The 22,821-nt window shown below is 53.2% G+C and overlaps 1 protein-coding gene across 1 annotated transcript; it reads left to right on the plus strand.

The window, feature by feature from the left end:
* Positions 1-1,445: 1,445 nt before the first annotated feature.
* TOB2 (transducer of ERBB2, 2) lies at positions 1,446-11,274 on the plus strand. Its single transcript, XM_036931300.2, has 2 exons — positions 1,446-1,935; positions 7,347-11,274. Exon 2 carries the CDS (start codon positions 7,444-7,446, stop codon positions 8,479-8,481), a length of 1,038 nt encoding a protein of 345 aa, XP_036787195.1. The 5' UTR covers positions 1,446-1,935; positions 7,347-7,443; the 3' UTR covers positions 8,482-11,274.
* The last annotated feature ends 11,547 nt before the right edge of the window (positions 11,275-22,821 follow it).

Genomic DNA, 22,821 nt, shown 5'->3' on the forward strand with positions numbered 1-22,821 from the left:
GCGTTTCTCTGCTGCAGTCAAGGAAAGCACTTTTAACCCCCCCGACGCCACTTGCTGTCTCGCCTTGCCAAAAAAAAGTGATCAAGGAAAAAAATGCAAAGTGTTTGTAGCTGGAAACTTTTAGGACCTCGTCACCCATGTGAATTTGGCGGCTGCCGTCGGGCTGGAACCGTCTGGACTGAGAATAAAGGTCGAGGACAGGGAGAAAATTGGGGAATGGGAGATTATAGGGACAGAGAGGAAGACATCACATGCTGGCCCAAGAGCACCGGCCTCGTCACCTGGCCGTCCAGTCCGCCTGTGACCTCGAGCGGTACAGGCCTTCCAACCCACAATTTGTGCTCGCAGTCACAAAGTGGCCAAGTGTGCCGCGTGGCCAGGGCACAGGCAGGGGGCCGTGCGCTGGGGCCTAGTGCGCCCCATGCCCGGTTCGGTGAGTTCTGTGTCCGCCGCGCGAGAGACTGTCGGGTGCGCGAGGCCGACGCCCCTTCCACGAGCACGTGCCACTCTACCGCCGGCTGGGACTCTTCCTAGAAGAATGGTGGCGCCCTTTAGTGCCCTGTACAAGAGTCGCCAACAGAGGAAGGTGAACCAGGGAGTCCGCTGGGAAGTCGAAACCCACCCGTGTCGGGCTGGGGACTCGCTCTTGCGCCTGCGTAGTGCCAGTGCTGGCCCTCTTTGTGCCGCGAGGTAACGGGGCGCAAGAGGCAGCAAGCTGAAGGTTAATGTGGTGCTCGGTTCTTTTTTCTGGCGGTCTGGCCGCTGCCTCCTTTTCCTCCTGGTCCAGCGTGCTTGGTCCCCGGTTTCCCCCTCGCCCTCCCTGCGACGTTAGCGTTCCCCGACAAGGCACTAGGCGCTCGGGAGACTCCGGCCAACCTGAATTGATAAAGGTGCGAAACGTTTCCAGAACTTGCACGGTCCCTCAGCTCCCTCACCGCGAGGACACCGTAACTGGGAGATGCGAGCGGGGCCGGCCACGGACAGACTCCCACAGCCGAAGGGACTCGCCCAGGTGGTTTGGGGAACGGTTCGGGCCCAGGTACGAACCGTTGGCGCCAGGTCAGGTGCAGGGCAAGAACCAGGGAAGAAGGAGGGCAGATCTCCTCCCCGCGGCCTGCATTCCCTCAAAACACCTAAAGTGAGCAACTTGGTCCAGCCCAGCCCCCTGCCCTCCGGGAGCTCGCACCCCACCTGGGCAACACCTGTCCCGATGAAAACGATTTCAGAGTGGTTTGGAGCATGAGGAAAATAAACACGGTTTGGCGCCGTGATGGGGAGGGGAGGTGCACAGCGTTACAGAGGCCAGCCAGTAGCCTTGCTGACGTTTGAGCTGGAATCTGAGCGCCGAGCGGGAGTCGCCCCAAATTCCAAGCACTGAGAGGGGTTAAAACGCCAGGCCGGCTGGGAAGTAGTCCCGGCCCGGCCCCGCCCCTGCAGGGCGGAGGGACGCATCACGCAGGGGTGGGAAAGCCAGATCCGTGCGCAGGGTTGCTAAGGGTGAAACTTTTCATTGACTTTGCTCACTTCGGGTCGGGGCGCGGGAAGGTGCTGGTCTTTGGTGGATCGAAGCCAGTGGCTTGGGAGACGCTGGGCCAGAAGGGCACGATCGCCTGCCGGCCCCAGCTCGGACCATCCCCTGCCTCGCGACACAAGCCACGGTCCGCCATCTCCGCACCGCCGCCGGCCTGGCTGCCCTCCCGTCTTCCGTCCCCCAGCTGCCAAACCCGACGTCCATAAAAACTGAAAGAAACACTGAGAGTCATAGCCCATAGCACCCCCCGACTCGCCACCTCAACGCAGAAAGGACACATAGACCCCCGGCGTGGCAGCGCCCCGCAGAGAAGGGAGAGCGACCTACGCCCCGCGCCCAGGACCATCTTGGAGGCAGAAGTCGCCCTGCGGCCGGCAGACTTCCCCACCGCCGCGAAGACCTGAGTGAGCTGGGCGCGGGGTGTGGGTGGGAGGGAGCGTGCGGGCGGATGGGCCCCCACAGACCCTGGCAGGCCCAACGCCTTTCCCCACCCCCGCACTACTCCCGTTTTTGGCTTTGCTGGACGCTCCACGTTGCTGTCGCGCCCCTACCGCTACGCCAGGCCAGCATTTGTTTTTCTCTCTCCACCTCCCCTCTGGAACCCCTCTTTTCCCTTTTGCTCCTCTTCCTTTTCTCACGCTTGCCGTCATCCCGGAGTACCCCAGAGCCCCTTTTCCCGTTCCAAGTGTGGTCCCTTCCTGGGTGGGGTGCATTTCCTCCCCTCTGCGCCTCCTCGGTTCTTTGTATCATAGAGACTCGCTAGGCTTTTCTTGTTCCACTCCAAACCATAAGTCCCACCACCATTAAATAAATCAGAGGAAGGAAGGGGATCCAGGCCTTGTTTATCTGCTTTTTCTGTGTGCCGGGAAAGGGGGGTGGTAATAATTAATAGGGTTTATTTCTGGTCCTGTGGGACCTGAGGGATGGAGAGTGGACACCCCCCTTTTGGACCGCTCAGTGGTCACTGTCCTTGGGCTAGTGAACCATAATTCACCATTTTGGCTTGAGCTCTTTAGTGTTCTAAGGAAAAATTGGGCAGAAAAAAGTACCCGTACAGCACTACCAGTGAGTGGATTCTCGTTGTTCCTGGTGATGTGCCCGGGTGGAAGAGCCCCACTTCTAAGCTCCTTGCCCACCTGTCCAGAGGATGGACTGTGCCCTTGAACAGGAGGGGGGGAAAGGGGGCACCTGGCAGGCCCTCTCCCACCCCCACCCAGAGAAACCAGAACCTCACTTTGCAAGCTTAAACGTGGGGCCAGCTCAGAGGGTCTTGGTTGCCTGCACAGCATCTGACCTTTCTCTTTCTCCTTCTATCCATCCTACCCAGGAAATGGGTCCCTCATCTTTGATTTTTCCGGAGAAAAACACCCCTACTGCTTTCTTGGGCGCCTGCCTCCATCCCCCTCTTAAGCAGAGGGAACGAAGCTTGTGTGGGAGGAAGGATTAGGGAGGTTTAACACCCTGTAGGGAAGCTTTGCCGAGGATCTGGTAAATCTGGTCATAGAGCAGGCCTTGCAGTGGGAGGAGGAGACTCACAAACAATTTTAAGCATTAAAATATGTTCAGGTGTCAGATGTTCCCTGCCCAGGAACCTTTTACCATTTCCCTCGCCGGGTCTGGTTACTCGGACTTGGATTAGAAGAGGGGTGAGGTTTGGGCCCTGCTGGCGTCGAGCCTTACGGATTGTTGGCCGGCGCCTCCCCGCAGCTTAACTGGGAATTTCTTTGGCCAGGAGGACGGGAGAACAGGGTTTAATTCCTGCCTTTACTTTCCTGGCTGTGGGGTGCTGGAGACTAGCCCGCCGGGCATTAAGTGAAAGGCTTTTTTTCTCTGAATTCACCGTCTGTACAGCAACCGCAGGTAGAGACAACCCAGCTTCACCCAGAAACAAACTCATTTGAAGCGGATACTTAATAACAGTCCTGGGAGGAGGTGAGAAAGAGGGAAAGTTCAGCCTCTCTTGAAGCTGATAACACAGATACAGTGGGGTGATACAATACCGGGAGTGGGTCTTCTGGGTAGAATTCATATAAAATGTATTAGGCGGGGTCGGCGGAGGAGGAGTGGTGCCCGTCTTCCACAGCGCGCATGTGCATTGGAAACTTTTCCTCTTGCCCGACCCTCGCCCGCTCCCCTTACTGGGCATGCGCAGTTGGCCGTCTGTGCCTCGGCAAAGTGCGCGGGGAAGTGTAGTATGCAAAGAAAGTAGGTCACTGGCTCCGACCTGGGCGCGAGGTTTCTGAGGACTACAGTTCCCAGAGTGCAGAGCGCCCTGCATTGCCACCTCCCCTCCGTTGGGGCTCAGGCGAGTCTTCCGGGAGAGCCCTAGAAAGGGCCTTCTTAGTCGGAAGGAGCATTGTAGTCAGACTTGGGCTTGCACAGTCCATGTGCCACCGGACGTTGTGAGACGCTGGGCGGGGTGGTGTAGGCACTCGACACAGTCCTGGATGCCTTTCAACCACACCCGCACGTCTGGGTCTCTGTCTCCGGGACCGGTGGGTGGGGCCGGCCCATCCGGCCGGAGCCAGGCTCTCACTCCCCAGCACCCGGTTTGTGACACCTAGTGACTTAGTAAAAATAAATGGAGGGCCCTCCTCCCCGACTCTTCTTTCCACAATCATTTGAATACGGTAGTGTTTGTAAGAAGATTTGGAATGTTAAGGCTTGAAGTTCCTGAATACTTGAGGTGCTCGGGGTTTGGGGCCCCTGTGGGTTCCTTCACCATTATCCCTCCTTTTTCCCTTTAAAACATAAAGGTCTGTTCTTCTTAAAGACCTTCCTTAGCATTTTTGTCAGAATTCCTCTGTGGAATCTCCATTACCATATTATTGCTGCTGCTGCTGCTGTTGCCTACCCCATTTTTGTTACTCTCTTAAACACTTATTCTTTAAAACAAGTCAGCACAAGGGATCTGAATCCAGGATTAACTTTATTGCTGCAAGTAAACAAGTGAAGGGGAGGATAATATTCCAAATAAAATTAGTAATTACTCTCATATTTGCAACCTTTTTTATATATTGACAAAAGGTAGTTCTAAGCTTTTTATTTACTTTTTTTCCTTTTGCCACCTTTTCTGGCTTTCTGTACCTGAATCAGGGTCGGAAAGATCTTAAAGTTCTCTCCTGCTGCTTGCTTAACTCGAATCTCTTAGTTTCTTTTATTGAAGAGTAGCTATTGCTTTTTTTTTAATTGAAGAGTAGTTACTCTAATCTTACCACATTGTGTTAATATTTTCTAAATAAACGCTAGAATTTGTCTGTAGCCTTTAAAAAAATATAAACAAACTCATCTGACTGGTCACTCCTATCTTTAGTCAAAGACAAGACAACACCAGTGCTTTAATCCTCTGTTCCACAAGCTTCTTGAAGTCAAAATTAGAGTTTGAGCTGATAGAGCAGAAAATCTCATTCTGGTTGTCTGGCATTTTTGTAAGATTCCACACCACAGCCATCTGGCCTGGCCTGTTCTCCAATTAAAGAGGCAAGGGTGGCATTATATACTTCCTTATTTGTGCAGCAACACCACTGAGGTACAAATTGGTGTGCAGCTTTAGTTGCTTATGCTGCAGAAAATGGTTAGCTAGGCAGGGCTGATGACAGTGGTTCTATTGTATTTTGGGGTGGGAGGCTTATTTCCCAATGACTCTGGCCTGCATTTAAATTGCTCCCGTTTTTGAGGCTGAACTGTTCAGGGGAGGTTGACTTGGAAGGCAATTATGCAGGAGAGTTTGGGGAGGCCTGGAAAGGTGCAGGAGCTCTTTGGTCTGGCTGGCATATCAAGGAGCTATGTGGTGCCTTGGGATAAGTCCTGTGTTGTATACGGTCCTTTGAAAACACTGTATTTACTTCCAGGCCCATTCTTGGCAACCAGTGCCAATTTTTCTTCACCACTTTTTAGTCCACCTCTAGTGGGCAGCTGTGACCCTTCAGACCTCTGTTTTTGACTGGAGACCTGTATGTAGTCCTGGTGGCGCACTTTGCACCTGGGGCTGAACCCCATCCTCATAAACAGAAAGCCCTTTATCTTTACCATTCTTATTTTTCTTTTAACCTAAAAGGATCCTGGAATTGGTCTGTGGTGACTATGAATAGACATTTAAAGAAACTTGGAGATGAAGTCTATATTGGGAACTGGGACGGAAGGGAGATGAGGGTCTCCTGAATCTTGGGTGTCCCTGTGGAGGGCTTGTTTGTGGCACCTCTTTTGGCTCCTCACAAGACCATCTGTCTGCTCAGACCTGAAATAAGAGCAGGACTAGACCTAGCCAGTGTCATATGATGCTCCAGCTTGACCCAGTGCATCTTCTCTGATATTCTAGAGAGCTTTGCCTAAGGATTCAGTCTTAAAAATGCCCCTAGGGCCAGGGCTCTGGCCTGAAAATTATAAGGAAATGAGTGGGGCAGGTATTCAGAAAATTCAAGATCCTGAAGCCTAGAATTAGCACCTGGACACTTTATGCTGGACCCAAAAGAGATTTTAAGCAAAACCCAGCCCCGGGTCTATCAAAGGACAGAAGAGGCCCTTGATGGATTATAGATCAGTCCTGTCTCTGCAACTGAGCTCAGCAACACAGTCTCATCCAGAGGTCTGGCTCGGGACCTGTTTTGATCCTGTCACCCCCCAGAGGTGGCCCTTTTCAGCTCAGTTCACCCACAGCATGAGCCTGGAACTGCCCTTTTGATGAAAGTGATGAGATTAGGATCACTGACCCTCAGGACCTCACCGATCATCTTTCTGAGACGTGAGGCTGGCCCAGACCTTGGGAATAAACCTTTTTGACCTGTGTGGGATCTGGCTGTGAAAGAATCCAAAAATAACAATCTGGGTGTTTATTTTGGGCTGCCTTCTCTCCAGGGATCTCCAAACACTTGATAAATCTGGTCCAGTGCCAGGGACAGGTGGTCAGACAGTCCCTGCAAGACTGAGTGATGATGGGTCCCCAGCTGGAGGTTGCAGGGTGATAGAAAATTTCTTCTCTCTGCCCCCCTCATCACCTATGTGCTAGCCACAACCTATCTAAGAGATTCCTTATCCTTTCTCCTCTGCTTCCCGGGGGCAGCCCCAGATCAGCAGTTCCCTTGGTGGGCCATGGTTCTGGTTTGACAAGTCTTGACTTCTTGATCATGCTCATCTCCTTTCCTGGACACTGTCGGATGGAAGTGCATGCCTTGGTTACACTGTGGAGTTCTTAAGTCAGTTCTTCCAGCCCAAAGTGAGCCAGAGAGCATACATACCCAGGGAGCCCAGGATGACAAATCGGACTTGAGGAATCCGAGTCCCCAGTGAAAAGCTGGTGGTACTACTTGCTGATCAGTGACCTGTATCCCTTTCATTTAAAGAGGAAAACTAAAGAATATCTTGGCCTTTGACAGTTTGGGAGCAATACTACACCAAAACACTCACCAGAGATAAGTTAGCAAGATTCTTCTCTGGCTGAATTCAGGGCTTGATTTTTTTTGGTTTTGTGTCATTTTTCAAAATAGTGGAAACCATAGCACTTCTGTTTCTTTAGAATTACTTTAAAAATAATAGCTAATTTTATCAGATGCCTACTAAATACTAGACACAGCATGAAGCAGTTTACAACCTTGAACCAACTTAATCTTCATGGTAGCCTCACATTACTGAGGAAACTAAGGCTCAGAAAAAAATGGCTTGCGCACAAGTCACACAGTTTAGCTAGTCACTAGTGGAGCAGAAATGGGACCCTGGGTCTATGTGATCCGAAGTCGGTGCTTCTCTCTCTGTCCTTTGCCATCCATCCTCCCGGCTTTCTGCATATGTACTCATGATGCCCTCGTTTCTCATTTCCCAGAGCCATCAGGAGCCCAAGGCTGCCCAGATTGCAGCTCCTACCACTGCCCTTGGCTTGTGAACGTGTCCTGTGCTCATTGTCTGCTTAGGGAAGGACCATGCAGCTGGAGATCAAAGTGGCCCTGAACTTCATCATCTCCTACTTGTACAACAAGCTACCCCGGCGCAGGGCAGACCTATTTGGGGAGGAGCTAGAGCGGCTCTTGAAAAAGAAATATGAAGGCCACTGGTATCCTGACAAGCCCCTGAAGGGCTCTGGCTTCCGCTGTGTCCACATCGGGGAGATGGCAGACCCCGTGGTAGAGCTGGCTGCCAAGCGGAGCGGCCTAGCAGTGGAGGATGTGCGGGCCAATGTGCCTGAGGAGCTCAGTGTCTGGATTGACCCTTTTGAGGTGTCCTACCAGATCGGGGAGAAGGGAGCAGTGAAAGTCCTATATCTGGATGACAGCGAGGGCTGTGTTGCCCCAGAGCTGGACAAAGAGATCAAGAGCAGCTTCAACCCTGATGCCCAGGTCTTTGTGCCCATTGGCAGCCAAGACAGCTCCCTGTCCAACTCTCCGTCGCCATCCTTTGGCCAGCCGCCCAGCCCCACCTTCATCCCCCGCTCTGCCCAGCCCATCACCTTTACCACTGCCTCCTTCGCTGCCACCAAGTTCGGCTCCACCAAGATGAAGAAGGGTGGTGGGGCATCAAGTGGGGGGGGGGTGACCAGCAGTGGGGCAGGTGGCCAGCAGCCCACGCAGCAGCCGCCTCGCGTGTCCCGCTCTCCCACCAATAGCCTGCTGAAGCACAAGAGCCTCTCCTTGTCTGTGCACTCACTGAACTTCATCACAGCAAACCCAGCCCCTCAGTCCCAGCTCTCGCCCAATGCCAAGGAGTTCGTGTACAACGGCGGTGGCCCTCCCAGCCTCTTCTTTGATGGGGCTGATGGCCAAGGCAGTGGCACCCCTGCACCCTTTGGGGCCAGTGGGGCGAGCACTTGCAACAGCAGCAGCTTCGACATGGCCCAGGTATTTGGAGGCGGCTCCAACAGCCTCTTCCTGGAGAAGACCCCCTTTGTGGAGGGCCTCAGCTACAACCTAAGCACCATGCAGTATCCCAGCCAGCCGTTCCAGCCTGTTGTGCTGGCCAACTGACCATCTACCTGCCCACGGGCCTCGAGCATCCAGGACAACAGAAAAGAGAAAGGAAAGGAAAGGCCAAAAAAAAGAGGACAAGAAAAATATACAAAAAGATTTTTAGTCTTCTCACTCTCACTTCTAGAAAAAAGATCCTGCCCAGGCATGGAGTGGGAGGGGCTCCCGAAGCACCGTGTTTAACTTTACCCTCCCAGGTTTCCTGCCTGCCTCTTGATTTATTTGGTTGATTTGGGTTTTATATTTCTTTTTTCTTTTTTTTTAAACATAAGTTTTCTATATAACATCTTTAATTAGTGGCTTCTTGTGCTAAGAATGGTCCAGATGTGAATCGCTGCTCCCTGCTCCCTCCCTCCTGCACACGCCTGGTTCAGGATTGGTGTGTCCAAGCTCACAGGGAAGGAACAGCCGCAGCTGGGGCTTGACCCTCCGCAGAACAGGGAGAGGCTGCCCTGTGTCACTGCCCCATCACGCAAACATCCTCTCACTCAAAGCCATCCAACCTCAGCAGGCCTTCTCGGGCCCTGCCACCTAAATAGGGTTACGTCTGACCCCAGCCCCAACTGTCTCTCAGGCCTGGGCCATGGGAGCTGCCAGCTGGCCACTCAGCGCCCTCCCCTTAGAGCTGATGTCTGTGACTCCAGGGAGGGAAGCACTCTGTTTAGTGGAATTCCTTCATCTCTGTCTTGTGGCCCCATGCCACCACCCCCGCCTTTCCTAAACTTATCACTGAGGCCCAGGAGACCCAGCCACTGATGCACGTGGGCGCTCATGTAGCCCCTTCTTCCCTAGGCCAGAGGCAGTGCGGGCATGGGTGTGCATGCCCACAGGTACATGGTTTGCGGTCCTGTTTAATGAGGCTGCTGAGCCATGTCAAACTCTCCCTGTGTATGTGATTCCAGGTTGCAGCAAGTGCTTATTTATGTATGAGGTCGGGGAAATAGGCTGGGGGTGGGTGGTCAGTCCTTCAGTAGGTGATTCATGTGGTAGGTGAGACTGGCTGAGGCTGACACACTCCCAGGGAAAGCCCTGCAGAACGAGCTGCAGAGTTCCAGACTGTGGAGGAATCTGCACTTTCGTTTGTGACCAAAAAAACTGAAAAGGGTTAGCTAGGAGGGGCTGAGGGAATACCCACCCTCTGCTGCCTAACAGGGATCCTTGGACTCAGACCCTCCTGCTGTGTGACCTTAGCCCAAGAAGGGAGCTGCTCACCTGAGCAGCCTGGGGGTGGGAGTTTGGGTCAGTGCCTGTAGTGGGCAGTCCTGAGCCTTGAATTGACTCTGCTGTCCTTTGTTGTAGATGTTTTAGTACGTTTCTTCCCCTGCCTGCTTGAGAACTTCTTGGTACCTCTTCCCATCCCCTCTCACTGTGCAACCCAACCCCCTACTGGGCCTTGGTGCTGTGAGGAGTGGTCTCCCCGGCAGGCCAGGCTAGGCAGGCGTGCGTCCGTCACAAGTGGTGTATTCAGATTCTAGAGAGCACTGGCTTCCCTCCTTTTCCAGAAGAGGCTGTTGCTCCGACCCAACCCTGGTAGGCCAGCTTCCATGCCAGGATGCTGTGGCAAGTGGGCACATGGCATCAGGCTCCCATCACCAGTGCGTACCAAAGCCCTTGGCTCCCCACCCCACCCCACACTTCCCAGTGACCCCAAGTGGGCAACTGCTGTGGCAGTGGGTCCAGCCCAGACAGACACTGCTAGATTCCTCTCCCTGCGGTGGGCACCAGCCCTACCTCCCCAAGCGGGGCAAAGCCCGGTTCCTCCACCCAGCTCCAGCTGTTCCCCTAGACTTCTCAGGGGCCAACCCTGGCTGGGCCAACCTCCCCCTGGCCCTGAGCTCCCGCCAGGTGACAGGCCTGAGATTGCTGCTCTCTGAGAAAGGTTGGATGCTGCCTGTGCCCCTTCCAGCCCCTTCCCCCAACACTCAACACACAAGCACCCATCATACTCTGGTCAGCTTGTTTCTCACCATATACAGGGAGGGGGGAGACCAACCCCGTAGTGTCTTTTGAAATACGAAGAAAAATGTGTTCAGGAACATGACTCCAGAGCTGGGCTCTTGGGCCCAGTTCAGTCTGTCTTGTCTCAAATCTAGGCATTTTTGCTTCAATTTTATTTTTTTTAAGAAAACGAAAACAAAAATCTGCACTAATTTACCTGGTTTCGTAGGAAAACTTTTTTTTTATTTTTTACATTTTTTGTGTCTGTTTGTATTGAATAATTTGCTACATTTGTAAAATGTAAGAGGTATATATAATATATGTATATTTCTAACGTAAAAAAATGTAATTTTTTTCTTTCAAGATTTTTTCTTAAAAAGAGGAGAGAAAGATATTTTTTCAGGAAAAACAAACTTTGAAATAAAAAAAAAGAGGAGAATAAAACCTATTTCTCCCCTTTCCCTATCCTCTCTCTGTCTACCCCTTTTTCCCAGGAACAAATCAAAAGGTGGATTGTCTTGTTAAGAATGTAAACTTTTAGTTCAGAATGATGTATTTTTTCTCAATGCAGTGAGCTATAGATTCTCTACTTTGAACCCTAGAGATGGAAAGGGGGGCATTGAGGTAAGGCGGACAGGAGCTTGGGGGAGCAGGGTAATGAACTTGGTTTCTTTAGTGAAGGAGGAATACAATCAAGCATTTTGTATTCAGAACGTTGTGCAATATTTTGGAATGGGACATTGGTGTGTTTAGAGATTTAGTTTAAAAACAAAACAAAAAGGTTGATCAAATCTGTACAGTTTATATTGTTCCAGATTTTTTTAAGTTTGTATTAAAAGCATGACATATAATAGCCTTCTGCTTGCTCCTGGCTTGTTTTGTTTCTGGGGCCCTTTTTGGGGTGGAGTGAGAGAGGCCCCGCCCCTTTGGCTTCAAGAAATGATTGGTCTTCTTCCCCTGAACCCTGAATCGGTGTGTCACCGGCATGTTCACCACCTCCCCGTCAGGACCGCAGACTGCCTGAGAGCGCCCTCTCCCATGGGCCATTTTCCACACTGGAAACAGGCTCCACGAGGCTGGAAACTGTCCCGGCTCCCTCTGCTGGTGGGTGACGGAGCCGGGACCGGAAGCAGAGCCTTAAGAACGGGATGATACCTCTGGCTTTTTTTTAGGAATGGCGTATTTCTCTTGGAGGCTGAGGGAGGGGTCAGTCTCCAGCCTGCTCCAGATCTAGTACTTGTCCATCCCTGACCACTAGTGGGCAAGATGAGAAGAGACCACCTAAGCCCACCTGGTGCCTAGATTCTCAGCCTTTCTCTAGGCTGGGAAATTACGGAGCTACAGTAGGAACAACAGCCTGCCTGAGCTCAGGACCGATCCTAGGAGCGTGCTGCCTCCTCGCTCTCCCAGGGCCTGGCCTGGTTAGTGCTGCCCGAGGCAGGGAAACTGCGTCCCTCATGAGCCCCTGCCCAGAGGCCAGGCCTGGGCCAAACAGGACAGTCAGGTATTTGTTGACTCATTACCCCCTTGCAGCGACCTGGTGATCAAGACATTATCTCCACAGTATGACAGAAAGGGCTCCAAATAGGATTTCCTGCTCAATTTTCAAAACGCAAAGTGGGGAAGCTAAGATTGACCCATTCGTAACTTTCATGTATAAAACTGAGGTGGCCGCCAGGGGAGAGTGATGTGGGGGCAGGAGTGGGAAGACACTGCCACCTTCACGCTGGCCCTCCAGGCAGAGGGCGGCAGTGGGTTGCGGGTCTCCTCAGGCCCCTTAGTCTCCAAAACAGGCCAACTTTGGTGTCTCCCCGTCCAAGTGTGTGAACTGGGTCTGGAAGCCCTCAGGCCAAATGTCCAACCTCTGTACAGGATCCCAGGACCCCTTGATATCCAGCTCCTCCATGGGCCACTTCCCCAGGCCTGTGGAGCAGAGGGATGCCCAGGCCCTGGCCTGCCAGACATGCGGCCACTCCCAGGTCTGTCTGGCTACTATCCTGCCGGTGAGAAGCCCCTCTGTCCCTTTGCCTGTGTCCAGGCTGCCCACCCATCTGAGTACCCAGGGCCTCTTACATGCTTATTACTAAATAAGGCACCCAGCACAGGCCCGGCCACAGGTGCCCACAGCCACCCATTCCCACCCCCTGGGCATGTGCCAGAGAGCGGGAAGGCCTGGGGGAGGCCCAGCTCAGGTGCCCTCTGGCTGAAAGAACAGAGACCAGATTTGAACAAAGCCCCAGTTCTCCACAGCATAGGCACAGAAATGATTAGTTCATACACTCATGCTTACATTTATTCCCCAAAAGCCCACTGGCTCTCATGTAGGGGAGCAGGAGACATGGGGGTAAAGGGCTGTCAGGGTCCCTGCCCTGAAGCAGAAGAGGAAGAACATTCTGGAAGATTCAACAGAGTTCCTCAGGAAAAGGGCCCATTTATTCATTCGACAAGCTTTCCACGGGCACCCACTGTCAGCCTCAGGCACAGGGGGGATGGCAGTTACAGGCCAGGCACGCACAGGGGCCCTGAAGGCCCAGGGATCAGGAGGCACAGAGTGCAAGGTAGCTGGGAAGGAAAAGGCAAGGCCAAGGCCCCTCCTCAGGGAACAGGTCGGGAAGGTGCCCATCCGGAAAGAGCCCAGACTCTGCTCCCTTGGAAGACACAGGCTCTCACCCACCCCTGCCGCTCCTTAGGCAGGTGGCCTCGGGCCGACCACTCCACCTACCCTGGCATCTCAGTTTCCTCACTGCTACAATGGGCATAATGATTGTACCTACTTGGGAAAACTAGCTAATGAGTGGAAAATGCTGAGCACGAGGCTGGCCCCAGGTAAACAACAAGTATCATTTTCATCATTAGGGCCATTATTGTCCATCCTCAAATGCCACCATCTGACCCAGTCTGGAAGGCTTCCTCGCATCAGCAAACAGGCTGAAATCCAACCCCACCAGCAGCAAGACCAGGTTGGGGCAGAAAAAGAAACTCCATTCTTGGAATAGAAGCCAGGCTGCCCCCGCTCTCCCCTTCACCAAGGTGGAAGGCTGTTTGTACCCCAGCGAGATGGCGTCCTGTAAAATGTGCGTCACCACCGCTGTCCTGGGAGCAGCCTGTGGCCTCAAGATGGAACAGGCCCTCAGTGTGTGTCCCAAAACCTCTTGGGAGTTTCTCCCTGAGAGCAGATGGGCGTGTGGGGTGAGTCATGGCAGCGAAGAACCCTGCTCCCCTCACAAGTGCCTGCCCAAGTAAGTGCCCACCCACAGGCCAAGGGATGCCACTGTCCGGGCCCCACCCTCACCCTCCTTGCTCCATTCCCTGGGCGTGGCTGGTTTAACCAAGTCCTGGCTGGGCAAGGCCCAAGGACACCCTGGAACCAGCCAGGGAGTCTCCAATCCTCTGGGTAACCCCCTGATCCACTGGTTTTTAATTTGGGGGATTTCACTGCCAGCAAGGGAAGTGGGCTCTCACAGCTTCTGACTCTGTTTCATCTTGAACCTCTCTCCCCTCTTGACGTCCGTCCCGTTTGTACAAGCAACAGTGGGGTTAAGCCCCTGTCCAGCTAGGCCATCCCACTGGTCCCTGCGCCAGCACCTCTTCCTGCCCCACTGGCTCCCAACACCTGGTGAGGACCCTGGAAGACCCTATCCTATGGCATTTTTTCCAGGAAGGAAGAAATAGTAATGGGCTGAGTCCTGGGCAGGACCACCTGGTTACTGACTGAGATCCCCAGGCACGAGGACCTGATCAGAATACCGCTAGGCTCTGGTAGGGCTTAGCAAGTCCAGGTGGGAGAAGATGCCTGGCCCAGCCACTCAGACATCCGGGTCCTTCAGCTAACTCTGCCATGATTTACTATACTCAGTGTTCAACACTCACCATTCAACATGGAGCCCCCGTAAGTGCCAGTCAGTGTTCCATGCATGAGGAAAATAAGGGTGAACAGACAAAATCCCTGCTCTCCTGAAGACAACATTCTATTAACTGCAAACAAGTAAGTGAGAAAATGGTGAGGTTGCAATCGTGAGGATGGTGAGGATGTGACATTAAAGACAATTGCACCAGCAATGGTAGCTAGCGACCAAGTGGCCCCTTTAGATTGGGTGTTCGGGGCAAGGGGGAGACCTTCCCAAGGAGGGGGCTTTCAACGTGCAATCTAAAGGACAAGAGAATTAGCAGAGTTACTAACAGAGGGGTCAGCCACTTCCGAGCGCCAGGCAGGTACAAGCATGGTGTTCTCAGGGAATGAAAGGCCTAGGAGCAGACAGGAGGCAAGGAGCACAAGATCAGGTTGAAGATGTCCTCGGGGCCACATCATGGGCCCTGCAGCCCACGTGGGAAGTTGGGATTCTGTCTTAAATGTGAGAGTTAAGTCTGTAACCTCCAGGTTGCCCCATCTGTGACTAAGGGCACACAGAGTGGGAGTGTTCTCCCACACATTCAGTCAACAAACCTTCCTGTGGTCCCTCCTTTGTGCCAGACCCTGAGTTGGCCCCTGGGGGCTGCTGGAGGATGAGGGGTACTTCTAGTGGTAAAAGAGTAGGGCAGAAGACATTCCCAGGTCATTAAGACTTCAACACCCTAATCGGGTCCATAGCAGAAGGAAGCCCAGGGAGACGCAAGTACCCACAGGAGGCTCCTACTCAGCCTAGCCAGGAAGGCTCTTCAGAGGGTTGACAGAAGCTGGTAGGTGAGGAGTTATGGCATAGCACACATGCCAAGTACTTCAGGGTAGGCTAGTAAGATGGCATCTGGACTCAGGGCTTAGGGGGCTCCAGGCAGTGAGCTGGGAGGTAGGGAGACAAATGAGACTCAGGAGTGGAAGGGTGAGGGGGTGAAGCCATGGGCAAGTGTAGATGACCCCTTCAAGAAGCCACAGAAATATCCAGAAGGCAGAAATGTAAAATTAAAACTATAAAACCTCTAAAAGAAAAGAGAGGAGAAAATCTTTGTGCTCTTGAGTTAGGCAAAGATTTCTTAGATTGACTCCAAAAGAATGATCCATAAAAGAAAAAACTGCTAAGTGGGACTGCATCAAAATTAAAAACTTCCCTTAGATACTATTAAGAGAATTTAAAAATAAGCCATAGGCTGGGAGAAAATATTTGCAAATTATCTGATAAAATAATTCTGTATACAGACTCTATAAAGAACTTCCAAAACTCAATTATATCATTTCACAATATATACAAATATTGATGTTATAGGTCAATATTATCTCAATTTTAAAAACTCAATTATAAGAAAACAACCCAATACAAAATTAGGCAAGAGATTTGAATACACACTTCACAAAGATGTAAGAATAAGCAAATAAGGTAAATAATCACGTGAAAAAATGCTCAACATCCTTAGTCATTAGGCAAATGCAAACTAAAGCCACATGTAGTAAAACAGCTAAAATTAAAAAGCCTGATCATACCAAGCATCAACAAAGATGTAGAGGAATTAGTAACTTTCATACACTGCTGGTGGGAATGTAAAACCATTTTGGAAGATAATTTGGAAGCTTCCTCAAAGTTAAATATATACCTGCAATGTGATCCAGCCATTCCATTCCTAAGTACTGACCCATAAGAAAAGGAAATAAATGTCCATACAAAGACTTGTACACAAATGTTCACAGCAGCTTTATCTGTTGGCCCTAAATTGGAAGCAACCCAAATGTCCTTCAAGGGGTGAATGGTTAAACACACTCTGGTATAGCCACACAGTGGAATACTACTCAGTAATAAAAAGAAATTAACTACTGCAACAGCATCAGAGAATCTCAAAATATTAATACTGGGTAAAAGCCAGTCCAAAAAAAAAGTACTGTTTGACACCATTTATAGAAAATTCTAGAAAATGCAAACTAATCATGCAAGAAAAAGCAGATTGGTGGCTGTCTGGGGACAGGAGAGAGGGAGGGGAAGAGACAGGAGGGAGAGATTTAAAAAGGTAACAAGGAAACTTTTGAGATGATGGACATCTTCATTATCCTGATTGTAGTGATTGTTTCACAGAATACAATATTTCAAAATATATCAAATTAAAATATTTAAGTATGTGCAGCTTATTGTATGTCAATTAGATTAGTCCTCAATACATCTGTTTTAAAAAAGAACAAGAAGCCGAGAAGTGTCCAAAGGATTGAAAGGGGCAGTCACTATTCAACTGTTTGATAAATATGTGTTGACATTCTACTGTGCACGAGACCCTGTTCTTGGCACTGGGGATGCAACAGGGACAAGACAAGGTCCCTGCCCTCTCCAGGCTCCTGTTTTAGTGGGCAAGATAAACCTGATAGATAAACAGAAGCCGTACAGAGAAATATCCTCAGAAACAGAACAGGGTGACATGAGGGGAACACTGGCTCAGGCATGCTCTCCAGGTGGTACTTAGGCTAAGACCAGAGGGATCCCTCTGTCTCTTGTGTCCCTCTGCCCCTCTGAGACTACCCATCCCAGCTGTCGCAGCCCCTCAGCCTCTTCCTGCTCCACACACAGTCTCAGCTCAGCTGTGTGGCTTTGTCTGAATCCCAGCTTCTCTCTGCTGCTCAGTTTTCTTAGCCACACAGTGAGGAGACAAGACTGGGCCCAGCTCACGTGGGCACAGAGCCCCCACAGTCAGTTCTCTGTCCAAGGGGGCCTCTCACCTTGGTTTAGCTGGGTTTGCAGACAGGCAGAGCAAAAATGCCAAGGGCAAGAATACAGGCTTCTCAGGAGCCTAGCTAACTTCTCCTGAGAGCCATTCTAGGGAGCCTGTCCCTCGGCACTCTGGAGTCATCTTCTGGAGGAGAGGCATGGGTTGGAGCAAGGGGCACCCCCTTAAGCAGGGCTTGCAGTGAGGCAGGAGGAGCTGAGGCACTGTCCTGGTCTCTGGGAGGGCGGCTCTGGCCTCCCACAAATGCCAGGGCTGGGGACAGGCCAGGTTGGCCTGAGGCCCAGAAGGGCAGGGTGGAAGGTCAGCAGCCACGGGTAGGGGGGCTGGCCTGGCCCTCTCTTTGGACACAATGTCCTGGACTGCTCCATGGCTTGGCTGGCGGACAGGGAACAGTGGCTGGCAGTGGGCACAGGGAGCTGGCTGACTGGGGGTAGGGAGCAGCCCAGCTGGAGCAAAAGGTTTGTTCTTACAACCTGTCTTGCCACCTTGAACAAGGAGAGGACCTGGTGCCCTGAGGGGACCTCAGCAATCCCTCCCTACCCTGTGTCCTAGCTTCTCCATACCACCACCAAGTGCTATCACTTGAGCTAAGTTCTACAGGATTACAGAACCCTGCAAATGCTGAGCCTGCCCCTTACTGCTGTGACCTTAGGCATGTCACAACCTCTCTGAAACTCAGATCTTCACTTGAAAAATGGCATCTCCTTTGGGCTTGAATTCATGGAAGGCATTTAGGATAGTTATCCTCACAGAAGAAGCATTTGGTGTAGTTTGCCATAACTGCCACATTAGTAAACAACAACACTTACGAATTGAGAGCCTCCTGTGTACCAAGAGCTTTACCTACACCGCCCCCAATCCCTACAACAATCTGAAGGTAGGTTTTATCACCCTTATTTTGTAGGTGAGAAAACTGAGCTCCAAGAAGCAAAGCGACACAGCTGATATTAGGGGTCGGTGGGAACTCTGTCTCCCCTGTAGACAAAAGGGTCTGATTGGTGGACCCTGTGGGTTCCTTCAGGCTGAGCTGAACCAGGGAGGGGCCAAGAGAGTCCTAAGAGCTCAGCTCATCTCAGAGACCTTGCTTGCTTCCCAGGACACCCCTGGCAGAGTCCAAACTAGATCCAGATACATAAGCCAAGGTGCCCAGCAGGGCCTGGGCAGGCAGGTATGGGGAGGGGTGCGTTCATTCATTCAGCAAATACTGATTTAGGGAGATACAGTTTGGTGCTCCTGCACACAACCTCTGGAGCAGGACCGCCAGACTTTGGACTCAGCTACTGCCACTTGTGAGGTGTGCAGCCTGGAGGTATGGCGACTTCCCATTTTCCCAAAGTGCTGCACCCCAGGAAACCTCTCAGTTCTAGGCAGACCAGGGCAGCTGGTCACCGTCCCTGGAGAGCTAATTCCACCTCTTGGTTTCCTCAACTGGAAAAGGATACCAATTCTCACCTGCCGGAAGGTGAAATGAGCTTTATAAAGCCTGGGGCTCACAGTCCAGACCGGATAATGATAGCAGGCATTTCATCTCATTCTGGCAGAGGCCAAGCAGGCAGAGAGGCAGGGTGGTGTGATTATCCCCATTTTACAGATAGAGACCGAGGCTCCCATGATTTCTAAGCAGACAGAGAGGCCTGGGTAGATACCTCCCTCATTCCGAAGTCTGCTCTTAGGAGGTGCTCAAAACCGGCATTGGGGGAGCTACCTCGGTGAGTCAGACCGTTGAGTGGCACTGCAGGGGATGTGCAGGTGCTCCCGGCGGCCTTGTGTATAAGGCAGCCAGGCAGGGCCCTCTGTGCTGCACCAGCCCTGCCTGCAGCTGCTGATCAGGCCACGTGCTCCCTGGACAAAGGCCAAGGTCCACAGGGAGCTGACTGGCCCAGCTGGGCACCACCTACCAGTCTAGGGCCAGGCGCGGGTCCTGCACTGTGTCAGGTCCTGTGAGGGCTAAGGGAGAATAAGGACAGTTCACAGCTACCTTGCTAAGTACCCACAGGTGCTGCTTTGTCTTGGTTCTTACCTGCAACACTTGAGGGAAGGCCCAGGAGCAGCCCCATTTTGTAGGTGGGGACACTGAAGCTCAGGAAGGCAAAGTCTACCCAAGGTCACCCAGAAGGTGACCTTTTATTGCCTGACTTAGAATAAAAATTACATGGTAGCTCAGACACAGTGGGGTGGGAGGAGGCTGTGGAGGGCTCCCCGCCCAGGGGACCTCCGGAGCACGCAACGCCTGGGCCGGGGCGGGGACTTCGGTGCAGAGGAAGAAGCCATGGCCCCAGGAGGAGCTGGGGTTCCCACCACAGGCTGGGCTCCCCTGGTGGCCCATGGATCCCAGCGAGGGCGGTCACTCTCATCCTCACAGGCAACCCCCTTGCTGTGCCTCGGTTTCTCAGTCAAGAAAGGCCTCGCCAAGAGTGGGTCCGCGGCCTCTCCTTTCCCGGAACCCCGCCAGCGGAAGTGCGAGTGCAGGGGGAGGGGCTACGTAACGGGGGCGTGGCTGTGCGTCCGCGCCAGCGGGGCCGCCAATGGGGCGCCCCTCGCAGGAATACCCCGGCTGTTCTGTCCTCCGCATTCCGGGACAGCCCCCTCCACGCCGGCCGGGCCAGCTGGGGAGCCCGAGGCCCAGAGCATCGCCGGCCGACTCGCCAAGGCGCTAGCTGGGCATGCGGGGGAGCCGCGCCCGCCGCCCGGGGTGGGGAACCTCCAACTCAGGGCACTTCGCTGGCTCCCCGACAGCCTCCCTTCCAGACCCTTGCCCCCCGCAGCTCCTCTGCCTTCCCCTGGGTCAGGCGTTGTCACAACTCCCACCTCGGGCCTAGCTGGGAGTTCACCCCGCTCGGCCGCGCCTCAGGGCCCGGAGACCCCTTGGTCCTCCTCGAAGGTTTTTGGGACCCGAGAGAGCGCGGCCCCCGCGCCCCTTCCCCTCGGGGCGCCTCTGCCTGCCCCGCTCCTGGGTGGCGATTCCTGCCTCCCTCCGCTCGCACTTACTTCATTTGGCCTTGACTCGCTGTTATTTATATCCGCGTCTAGCGAGGGAGGTGGCAGCAGGGCCAGCTGCAGGCCTGCACGCCCACCTTGGGCAGCGAAGGCTCCGCCTTGAGCCCGTTGGCTGAGGAGCCCTAGGCCTGGCTCGCCCCACATTTGGGAAGGGAGGAAACGGTGCAGGCAGCTACCATCTGAGGTCAGCCCCAGCCCCAGGCCCACCACGACTGCACTGGCTCCCCCTCCCCCATCAGGACATCTTCTTGGGCTTCGGCGCTGCACCCCAGGAGGCCCCTAAAGCGGAATCTCGGCCACTGGGAGACTCCTTAACAAAGCTGATTCCAGGGTTCCTCCCCAGATCCTTCTGGTTGGGCCTCCTGGGGTTGGAGCCTGGGACTCTGCATTTGAAACCGGTTCCCTAGGGTTATCCTGGGCTTTCTCATGTTTGTGACAGCTCTGGAGGGAGTCACCAGACACCAGGAGGGTGGCAGGTTGGGACTGCCCCTGCTTTGATTTGATGGGATAGGATGGAAAGACAAGGCAGGGGGGAAAGGTTAGGGCAGAGCAAGTCGGGGAGGGTAGACTGGGGGACTTGATCAGAGAATATCTGAATTGTAGCCTCAGAGCAGTACCACCACCACAGCTACCTCTACCCACCTTTAATACCTACTAAGGGAGTAGATGCCACCATTCTCCAGCATTCCTGCGAAGTGGGCCTTGTCCCCAACTCACAAGGCTCAGAGGATGTGGCTTGGACAAAGTCCCAGGTGATAAAGGGGCAGGTTGGGAGCCAGTTTAATTCCTCCGTCCAGGCACTAGCTGGAGAGAAGAATACAGTAAGGTTCCTGCCCTAAGAGGTTGTTGGCCCAGGAAGAGGGATCATTCACCATCACGGTCATAATCTCTGCCTGCTGGGGCAGGGAAGGCTTGGCCTGAACTGGAGGATGAATAGGCGTTCCCCAGGAAGACACAGGCGAGGCACTCCGGGTGGCAGGGGAACAGCTCATTCAGCTGCTCTTGTAGGGATCTACGTATCTAAGCGATTTGGTGAAGCTGAGGCTTAGAGTACGGTGGGTACCCAGTGAGAGGCGGGGCATGGAGAGCCTGGGCCTGCTGAGCAAGCCCGACTTTGTCCCCAGGGCATGGGGGCATGGAGCCTGTGAATTGAGGTGGAGGGGAAGGAGGGATAGGAGGAAGCCCCAAAGAAAGGGTGCCTCCCTCCCACCCCTCCTCTGTATCCCCATGGAAGCCTCTTGTTCTCCCACCCTCCTGCAGCCACCCTGGCTGCAGCTTAGCTCTCTCTCCCAGTCAGCAGCTTACGCTGTGGACTGCCAGGGCATACGGGGCCCCATCCCCACTGGGCAGGCTGTGCTGGCTGTGAGGCCTGGAGGGGGTGATTCTGTCCCCCTGGACCTCAGTTTCCCTGTCCATAAAATCGGGACAGCACTAATTCCTGCCAGGCTCTCCTTGGGCTCAGAGTGAGGAGCGGAGGTGATGGATGGATATAATAGGAGCTTGTTTGTTCTGAACAGTGTTGAGCATAGTGCTAGGCATTTGCTCATCTGGTGCCTCCCCCTGCCCTCCGTCCAAGTGAGCCTTTCCAAATGGTATACCACCCCATGCCCAGCAGGCTTCAAGAACCACTGCTTGAGAGCCAGAACTGTGGACTTGAGCTCTGGGGCTGCCAAATCTCCCAAAGCAGGGGCCTCAGGCAAGTTACAACCTCTCTGGATCTTAGGTTTTCAGATGCAAAATGGGACGCTCCCAAGTGTTGGGGGAGGAGGGACCCCTGGCAGCCCCTCTGGCCCAGGGCGACTCCAGCTGCCTCTCCCAAAACACACAGCTTCCAGGTGCAGAAAGGGCAAATGAGGACCCCCTCCGCCCTCCCACTGCCCTGTCCCCTCAGCCACCCCCAGGCCCTGCCAGGGACATCCTGTGCCCCCATGATGTCACCAGGCCCTGGGAGCGTGGCTGGGTGTAGCTGACAGCACTCAGACGATTTATTTTTAAACTCTCAGGGCTTGGTCAGCTCCCTGTGCCCTCCCCGTCCTGCTCCACCTCACCCTGCCTACCCTGTCTCCCACATCCCCACCTATCCCCTAGGCCAGGCCTTGAAGTTTGTCTCCACTCTGTTGCCTGACCAGCTCCACTAGGCTTCTCAGGGACTGTGGGGAGCCAGGTCATTGGCCAAGTACCTGATCACTGAATCCAGACCTGCTGAAGGAAAGCAGATGGGCCCCAGCCTCCTGTGCCTCCTGAAGGCCAGAGAGGGCAAGGGACCTGCCCAGGGCCCCACAGCCAGGGCTGGGGGGTCATCAGATGGGCTCTGTAGACACCTAGAACCCCTGGCTGGGCCTTGGGACTGTCACCGAAGCTTGATTTAAATTCATTTTTTTAAAAGAGCTTTTTGCCTGCGGGCCTCAAGGCTTTCTTGATGCCATACATCTCAGACAAGCTGCAGAAATAAACTGGGTGATAGGGTAATTCCCAGTGGCACCACAGCCCTCACCACCACCCCAGGCTGGGTGTGTGTCCATCACAATTGTCACACACCCTCTCAAATGACTCTAGACTAAGGACCTGTCAGTACCCTGAGCTTAGAAATTTATGCTGATGAGACACCCCTTTTATCAGTTTCATGTTTGCTTTCTGGATAAGACTGGGGCGGAAAACGAGGTTTACTAGAAAAATCCATTTGAAAATGGCAGCCTTGACTCCTCTCTCCTCACAGCTGCCTTGGGAGGCTGGGCAAGGGCCAGAATCTTCTTTCAGCAAATGGGGAAA

This window comes from Manis pentadactyla, chromosome 10, assembly GCF_030020395.1.
Source record: "Manis pentadactyla isolate mManPen7 chromosome 10, mManPen7.hap1, whole genome shotgun sequence".
Classification (NCBI taxonomy): Eukaryota; Metazoa; Chordata; class Mammalia; order Pholidota; family Manidae; genus Manis; species Manis pentadactyla.

What these genes read in the sequence shown, in the direction of transcription:
- TOB2 (XM_036931300.2), top strand. Translation starts at nt 7,444, where the DNA reads ATGCAGCTGGAGATCAAAGTGGCCCTGAACTTCATCATCTCCTACTTG.